General features: G+C 37.7%; 1 protein-coding gene across 1 annotated transcript in view; it reads right to left on the bottom strand.

Annotated features, from left to right (window-relative positions):
• Positions 1–423: 423 nt before the first annotated feature.
• c29h7orf57 (chromosome 29 C7orf57 homolog) overlaps positions 424–9,609 on the bottom strand; it is a 142,659-nt gene continuing 133,473 nt past the window's right edge. The window contains exon 9 of the mRNA XM_043718963.1: positions 424–1,606. Coding sequence (XP_043574898.1) covers positions 1,585–1,606 — 22 coding nt within the window. The 3' untranslated portion in view covers positions 424–1,584. The remainder of the gene's footprint in view (positions 1,607–9,609) is intronic.

Here is a 9,609-nt window from a genome sequence, read left to right as displayed (position 1 = left end):
TTTTTTGAACATGGGCACAACATTCGCCACTCTCCAGTCCCCTGGTACCACCCCTGTTGACAGTGAAGACGAAAAGATCATTGCCAACGGCTCTGCAATTTCCTCTCTTGCTTCCCACATAATCCTAGGATATATCCCGTCAGGCCCGGGGGACTTGTCTATCCTCAAGTTATTCAAAATGTCCAACACATCTTCCTTCCTAACAAGTATCTCCTCTAGCTTACCAGTCCATTTCACACTCTCCTCTTCAACAATACGGTCCCTCTCGTTTGAAGAGTATATAAATCCAGCTATTCAAATTCACAAATACATTTTGTCATAACAAATCCTAACAATGGAATTGTTAGCATTGGAAAGGGTACAACATTTTATCTCAGTAAATAAAATAGGATAAAGGATGACAGTAATAAGATAAAAGCCCTTTATTATGCAACAGTTCTAAATACAGAATTGTAAATGTTTTTATAACTTCAGGACTCTGTCACAATAACTGGAATAGTACAGAGTATCTTATATTTCTCCATTTGTAATAGTTAGCAAAATTAGTACAGCATATATTGTATGTTACATGCTACATGAATGATGTCTTCATATATATGAATCAAATGTACTAGGTGACATATAACCGCAAAACTATCAACATCTTAGATTGAGGGTGGTTGACAACATGTAAATGTAGCATGAGGGGTCTTCAATTTATAAAAGCAGCTATTTTAAAAAGTGAGGTTACATAGAAAAATAATAATGGATATTTTCCTTGCCTGATGTTTTAATCAATATGGTTAGGAAGCAATATAGGGATTGTATAAGGACAGTCCAGAATATGCTTTTCTGTCCACTTGTTGGCAAATAGTTTTAATATGGTATGATATTGTGTGTTGCATGAGGAATTACGTAACTGAAGGAAAAGTGTGTGCTGAAGATGTTTAACTGTTCTGCTATATACTTTTTAAAATTTGAGCATTAGCTTGGTCTCTAGAACAGTCATTGTTTTTGTGTAAAGTATGATCTAGTAGTTTGTAAATAGTTCAGCAGAAAAAGAGCATAAGAGTGTATGTACCACAGCTGTTAAATCATTGAACAATTGCATGCACACCAATGTTTGAAATTCGTCTTTTAATATAAAAGGAATATTAACCTCAAGCTTTCATTGATTTTAAAGAACTTTTCATTGAAATACAATAGATTCTAATATGTCTAATCAGCTGAATTGTGAAGGACACTATGGTCCTCAGTGATTCTTTCTTCCTGTGTAACTAGTCACTGATATTTAGTACTCAAATCAATCTTTTACACATTATAGCTCAATGGTGTTTAATTGTAAACATAGCTGAATTAACAAAGGCCCATTCAATAACAATTAAGTTGTCTCTTCTGGTATTAAAGCAATTCAAATTAAGTTGTTATAATGGAAGGAATAAATATTAATCATTATATAAATAATTACATTTCATTCTTAGAGCTGATAGCTCGTCACTGTTTTGTTGCAGCTGTCCACTTTTAATACGAATGATTTATTTTGTCCTGTAATGATTAATATCTGCTTGATGTGCAAGGTTTCACATCTTGTCTGCTGGTGTCAATTCAAGCTGGCATGTCTCTAAATCTAATGTTGTGAATGGAAAAAAAGAGATTGTATCACATTATTCCATACAGCACAATACCATGGTAAAATCAATTAAAAATCAGTGCGTGGTTAAAAGAGAGATATATCATTGTCATTCCTTGATGCCTGATTTTAAAAACCCCATTTCTAATCTTTTCCTGAATTATTCTGTGTAAAATATTGACCACTAAATTAAGTTTGTTTCCACGAAGGGAGAGTATCAGTTCTGGTAATTACCATTGCTCAAGTATTTATGCATGTTTTATTGAACAGAATCGATTCACTAAACATTTTCCATTTTTTAAAAGTAGAAACTTCCTACAGCATTCAGGGAGAACTGGAAATTATTGAAGCCAATTGTTTTTTCAAAATTCTTTGAAGTATATATATATTCATATTTCATTTTAAGATAAATTTTAAAAGTGTTGAGCTAGATTTAAAAAGTGTTATGTTCTGGAGCTAAGTTTTTTTATCTGAAGCACATAAATGTTTTTACTCATTCAAGTGAATTCAGCATCACTGGTTAAGCCAGCATTTATTGCCTATCCCTACTTGTCCTTGAGAAGATGTGGCGAGCTGCCTCCTTGAAATGCTTAAGTCCATTTGACGTAGCGACACCCACTATACTGTTAAGGAGGGAGCTCCAGGATATTGATCTAAGACCTGAGTGATTCTAAGTATCTAATTCTGAAGGGCAGGAAAAGGGGTCAGGGAGTAGCAGTACCATATTTTCACCTATGTCATCTGGTCATTTCTGGACAGAGTATTCAATCAATGGCCAGATCCTGTGAAAAAAGTGGATGGGGTGTGGCCAACCTCCTGCTGCCAGAAAGTATGAATTTTGAGGGCACTAAGAAAAAGCTGGTATTAAATTCTGAATCTCCTGTAGTGGAAAAATCATAGAGCAATACACAACTAAAAATAACTGAAACAACTTAATGCCTTTATCTATCAAGGTGAACTGGATGGAATTAGAATAGAAAGCATTCTAGCTGTTACATTTGATAAGGCCCTAAAGCTGTCGGCCATTACCTTCTGCACTGCCACACTTATTATTGAGCTGAAGGCAATGACATGCAGCAGACCCATGACTGGGTGTGTTAAGACTAGGTAATGACCAGAGCCCAAACGTATAAGCTGGTTGGGTTTGCTTGCTTTAAATGCATTCTGACTTGTGTCCTTGTGTGGAAAGGCAGCAAAACTGTCTTGACGTTTAAATTAGCAATAAATATTTCAGAAAATAAGGAAGTCTTGCCTTTATGTAGTGTCTTTCACTACACCAGGATACGCCAAAATGCTTCATAGCCAATGAAATGCTTTTTGAAGTTTGGTACTGTACCAATGCAGGTGCCAGTTTGCACACATAAGCTCATATATACAGCAATGTGATAGTGATCAGAAGATCACTTTTGGTGATTTTAATTGAGGAATAAATATTGGCCAGGATGCTCTTCTTCAAAATCATACAATAAAATCCTTGCCATTCTGGTAAGAGCACAGAGGTCCCTTTTTAATCATCTCATCCAAAAGACTGCACCCTCCAACTGTGTAACACTTCTTGTTAATTTATTTTAAAGTCAAGTGATTTTTTTTCATTCACAGGATGAGGGCGTAGTGAGGTAGGCAACATTTACTGTCCATCCCTAATTGCTTAGAGGGTAGTTAAGAGTCAATCACATTGCTGTGGATCTGGAGTCACATGTAAGCCGGACCAGGTAAGGATGGCAGTTTCCTTCCCCACTGATGGGTTTTTCCGACAATTGACAATGGATTTATGGTCATCATTAGATTCTTGATTCCAGAGTATTTATTGAATTCAAATTCCATCATCTGCTGCTAACTGGTTCTCTAGATTAACAGCCCGGTAATATAACCAATAGGCCATCACCTCTCCAACAGGTGATGGAGCAGGAAATCACACACCAATATTTTACTTCATATTAGCTTTATTTAAAGAAAAATACAAGATGCCGAACAGGGAAGGTAAATGAACTCAGGGCATGGTTAGGAACATTGGACTGGGATATCATAACAATTAGATGTTGGCTAAGGGATGGACAGTACTAGCAGCTTCATGTTCCAGGATACAAATGCTATAGGAAGGATAGAAAGGGGGAGATAGGAGGTGGAGTGGTGTTTTTGATAAGAGATAATAATATGGCCTTACTTTGGGAGGATATTCATGGGAATTTATAAGGAGATCTTAGTAATCTGTAAGAATGATAGGATGGTTATGGGAGGGGGTTTTAACTTTCCAAACATAGGCTGGGACTGCCGTAATGTTAAGGGTTTATATGGAAAGGAATTTGTTAAGAGTGAACAAGAATATTTTCTGATTTAGTCTGTGGATGTACCTACGAAAGAAGGTGCAAAACTTGACCTACTCTTGGGAAATAAGGCAAGGCAAATGGCTGAGGTATCAGTGCGGGAGCACTTTGGGGCCAATGATCATAATTGTATTAGTTGTAAAACAATGATGCAAAAGGATAGACTAGATCTAAAAGTTAAAGTTCTAAATTAAGGGAGGCCAATTCTGACTCTGTTAGGAAAGATCTGTCAAAGGTTGAGAGGGGGGGGGGGGATGTTTGTAGTTAAAGAGATAGCTGGAAAATTGGAAGTCTTAAAAATGAGGTCATGAGGGTCCAGAGACAGTATGTTCATGTTAGGATGAAAGGCAAAGCTGGTAGGTGTAGGGAATGCTGGTTGATTTGGGAAATTGAGGTTTTGGTCAAGAAAAAAAAGAAAGGTAAAGGTAAAGAAGCAGAGATCAAGTGAATCCTTAGAAGGCTATAAAGTCAGTAGGAGTATAATTAAGAGGGAAATCAGGATAGCAAGAAGAGGATGAGATAGCTTTGGCAAATAGGTTTTAAGGAGAATCAAAAGAGATTTTATAAATACAGTAAGAAAGAAAGGGTAACTAGGCAGAGAGTTGGGAGATCAGCAAGGCAGCCTATGTATGGAGCTGCAGGAGATGGGGAGATACTAAACGAGTATAGAGGACAAGGTGCTGGATGTCTTAAAACACATAAAGATGGATAAATCCCCAGATCTGATCAGAAGCACCCTAGAATTCTGTGAGAAGCAAGGGAAGTGATTGCTGGGCCCCTTGCTGACATATTTGTATCATCGATAGTCATAGGTAAGGTGCTGGAAGACTGGAAGTTGGCTACCATGGTGCCATTATTTAAGAAAGGTGGTGAGGAAAAGCCAGGAAACAAGAGACCAGTGAGCCTGACATCGCTGGTGGGCAAGTTGTTAGAGGGAATCCTGAAGAATAGGATTTACATGTACTTGGAAAAACAAGAACTGATTAGGGATATCCGTGGGAAATCATGAAATCATGTCTCACTAACTTGATCGTTTTTTTGAAGAAGTAACGAAAACAATTGATGAAGGAAGAGAGGTGGACATAATCTATATGGATTTCAGTAAGGCATTTGATAAGGTTCCCCATGGGAGACTGGTGAGCAAGGTTAGATCTCATGGAATACAGGGACAATTAGCCATTTGGATACAGAACTGGGTCAAATGTAGAAGACAAAGGGTGGTGGTGGAGTCTGGCTTTTCAGATTGGAGGTCTGTGACCAGTGGTGTGCCACAAGGATCAGTGCTGGGTCCACTGTTTCTTGACATTTATATAAATGATTTGGATGGGAATACAAGAAGTATCGTTAGTAAGTTTGCAGATGACACCAAAATTGGAAGTGTAGTGGGCAGCGAAGAAGGTTACCTCAGAGTGTAACAGGATCTTGGTGAAATGGGCCAATGGGCTGAGAAGAGCAGATGAAGTTTAATTCAGATAAATGTGAGATACTGCATTTTGGAAAGGCATATCAGGACACATAATGATAAGACCCTGGAGAGTGTTGCTACACAAAGAGATTTTGGAATTCAGGTTCATAGTTTCTGAAAGTGGAGTCGCAAGTCGATAGAATAGTGAAGAAGATTTGGTATGCTTTTCCTTTATTGGTCAGAGCATTGAGAATAGGGGTTGGGATATTATGTTGTAGCTGTACAGGACATTGGTTCGGCTACTTTTGGAATATAGTATGCAATTCTGGTCTCCCTCCTATTGGAAAGATGTTGTGAAACTTGGAACTTTTTTTTGGTTAAAAAAAAATTACAAGGATGTTGCCAGGGTTGGAGGGTTTCAGCTACAGGGAGAGGCTGAAGAGGGTGGAATTATTTCTCTGGAGCATCAGGACTAAGGGAATGACCTTATAGAGGTTTATAAAATCATGAGGGGCATGGATAGGATAAATAGACAAGTTTTTTTTCAGGGGTGGGGGTGTCCAGAACTAGAGGGCACAGGTTTTGGGTGAGAGGGGAAAGATTTAAAAGGGATGTAAAGGGCAATGTTTTCACACAGAGTGGGGTTCGTGTATGGAATGAGCTGCCAAAGGAAGTGGTGGTGACTGGTACAATTACAACATTTAAAAGGCATTTGCATAGGTATATGAATTGCAAGTGTTTAGAGGGATATGGGCCAAATGCTGGCAATTGGGACGCGATTAATTTAGGATATCTGGTCAGCATGGAAGCGTTGGACTGAAGGGTCTGTTTGTATCCTGTACATTTCTATGACTCTATAACTGTGTAATACAGAACTATAGAATCTGTACTGTGTGGAAGTAGGCCATTTGACCATCGAGTCACACTGACCCTCCTGCACATCTTTGTACTGTGGGAGAAAACTGGAGCACCTAGTGGAAACCCACACAGACATGATGAGAATATAAAACTCGACACAGACAGTTGCTCAAGACTGGAATTGAACCCAGGTCCCTGGAGCTGTGAGGTAGCAGTGCTAACCACTGAGCCACCATGCCACCCCTACACAGTAGGATGTCAACTTGACAAAGTTTTGGATCTGAAAAGCACATGAACCAAAAGAAGAGTTCTTATTCTAGATGGCCTTCCACTAAAATTCAGCATATGTTTAATGAGAAGCTTTGAAGCTGCCCTCTGCATTTTTCTTCTCTGTGTCAGAAGTAATTAAAATGGGAAAAAGACATGTTGCACTTTCTTTCCTGCCAAGGTGCCAAGCATTTACAGTCATTTGGCTATCTGTAAACTTTCTTCATGATATGGAAATTAAACACTAATTAACTTAAACTTAAAATTGGAACATTTTCTTAGAACATTTCTCCGACTGAAGTAGTCCAGCAACGGTTTTAAAGGAATAGGTGTGGCTAGCAGATAAACATCACAACTCCAGTTGCCTTACTACACATGATCAAGTCCAGAAAAAGAAATCTCTTGTTGGAAAAGAATATTTGGAATACGCCCATTTGTTAGTGTTTAAGATTTTCATACAGCGTTCCCTAAGATTGAAAATAAAATGAAACACTAAACTTTTAAATCAACTATTTCATCCAGCTTTATCAGAATGTCTCAGAAACTGAAGTTTCTGCAAGTAGTTACAAAAACTATTATTCACCTGGTCATTCTTTTGAATTGTTTTGTAAGGAAAGACACTCTTCAGTCTAGAATTAAGCCGTACCAACCAAAAACACTGGTACCATTCCTGATCTCTACTGGATTATTTGAGTTCAGCTAAGACAACAATAAGATACTAAAATCAAACAAAGAACTGCAGATGCTGGAGTTCTGAAACAAAAACAGTAATTGCTGAAGTAACTCAACAGGCCTGGCAGCATCTGTGGGGAGAAAGCAGAGTTAACGTTTCGAGTCTAGTAACTCTGATGCTGCCAGGCGTGCTGAGTTTCTCCAGTGATTTCTGTGTGGTTTTTTTGAGTAAGATACTAAAATTAGCCTCAAAATTTCTGGGACAAGGGAGGGAAGACATAGAAATGGTCATTCATCTCTTCTGATGGCTATGTAGCAATGTGGATATCAAGTGGAAGGAGGATCAAGGTTGATTACAATGCCTGTCGAAACCTGCTGCCAATCCATCTGGGGTCACACATGTAGACTGGCTGTTTGAGCCAGGTAGTGGAGGGCAGTGAGTAACAATGAATAAACCGTACTCCAGCAGGACTCAATATCTTGGGTAAGGGGAGGATTGCTAAAAGAAAATTGCTAAAACATCATTACGCATTTTGTAAAGTAGATTGTTTCCCATGCAGTTAGATTCTATTTAAACTAGACTTGGTGCCTTGTTTGACACCCTTCAATCATAAGAGCACTCACACTATATTGATAAACTGTAATCGAGGCACTTCTTCAACTACTAGACTCAGGTAGGAAACTGAAAAGTCCTATTATCACCAACAACCATAGGAACAGTTGCAATCAGTCTGAATGAAAGCATTTATCACATTGAATACAAAGGTGGCTAACTCAAAATGTCAAATATTGCATTAAAAGTGTTCCAGGAATGATTTTGAAATAATCAGTCCCCAAGCAACAAAGATCACACAATAATTTGAGGTTAAATCTCATGTGAAACAGCACAACAATAAGCTTGTAAAAGATAAGGTCAGTGGTAATTCAACAGAAATATTGTGCATTTACATTTTCAGATTTTGGTGCTTTGTTTTGAAGTTTTGTATTTTCTTCAAGAATGAGGGTGGGTGCTTATGGAAACCTACTACATTCTAACAGGATGATACACGGTAGATACAGGAAGAATGCTCTCAATGACTAGGGAGTCCAGAACAAGGAGGTAATAGTCTGCTCCTATATTCTATGGGGAGGTAACATTATGATTGTGCAAATAGCAGGTGTCTGGATCACTATCACGGAATTTTAATTTTTTTAAACCCCATATGAGAGCCAATTTTAAGGTACAAATATAGCTTGTATTTGTGATAAAGCCAGCTTCCAGCACAAAATGTCCTAGGTGGGTCCCAGTTGCATTACTGAACATGTCTCTATATTGGCTATAACTTGTCATTCAGTGGTATGGAGCCTGAAGACAAGAAAATTGCTGGTGTAAGCATATCTTACTTCAGCTTGATGTTCTACAATTCCAGGGACCATGTTTGGAACAGACATAAGCTCCAATTAGAATTCAGGACGAACATCTAACATCAGACAAAGCAGTAAGGTTTATATAAATTCACATCACTGTCTTCTCTATTGTTGACTATTTGCTTTCTGCCTTGAGATAAATTAACATCCGTTTCACAAAAACACCGAGTTCTAAATTGTTTTGTAATGATTTACTCTTCTCTGTTTTATACATGTATTATTCATCCTCTACTACTGACTAAGAGGACATCTTGATGACAACCAATCTTTAGCATTTCTTCTTACTCTTTAGAACTGACTAATCCAGCAACAGTTCATGTAACAACATTCAATTTTTCTTCATTTTGCTGTCTCCTTCAAAAGGAAATAAGTAATCATAAGTGTGCATGGCTACAAATGTTTTAACACCTAGGATTATGGAAATATCATCAAACTGTGATTCAATTCCTACTTGCCTGACCAATACATGTTTAACCATTCCTTCTGGAAGTTATTCACTAACATTACTGTAGAATACAGTTGGAACGGGGACTCCAGTAGCTTAAGGAGAAGTCTGGATCCTGCGATAGGATTAGGGTAAGGATTATCACCTGAAGATATCTAGATACAGTCAACAAAAACATAGCATTGCCACATCACCCATATCTCATTCATAATTAATGAATAAAATCCGTATTGTGTGTTAATGTCAGTCTGCATTCTGCAACATCTATCATACAATATACTCCATATTCATAATCACCTGTTTTACTGCAGTGATGTAATTGAATCACTACGATCCCGAGATTGTAAAGCATTTCTGGTGGATTCCTCAACCTGGTATAGCCCTGCACTAGTATTCTTAACCTTGGTTTCTCAATAAAAATGGAGAAAATCTCATGTGTAAATTTACATTTGAACCACTGTACACTACTGATAGTAAATGCAAGTACCCTTATACTCAAGTTATATTTATTTCATTTATTAGTCTCATTTTTTGATGACTGTATTGGAAAGAGGGATCAAAACATTAAGATTTATGAAACAAGTTTTATGGCTTCTGGATAGCTATGATGTTATAATCTGAC

The sequence above is a fragment of the Chiloscyllium plagiosum genome, chromosome 29 (genome assembly GCF_004010195.1).
Source record: "Chiloscyllium plagiosum isolate BGI_BamShark_2017 chromosome 29, ASM401019v2, whole genome shotgun sequence".
In the NCBI taxonomy this organism is placed as follows: domain Eukaryota; kingdom Metazoa; phylum Chordata; class Chondrichthyes; order Orectolobiformes; family Hemiscylliidae; genus Chiloscyllium; species Chiloscyllium plagiosum.
Note: the sequence above shows the minus strand (reverse complement) of the source record. Positions and strands in the feature narration are given on the sequence as shown.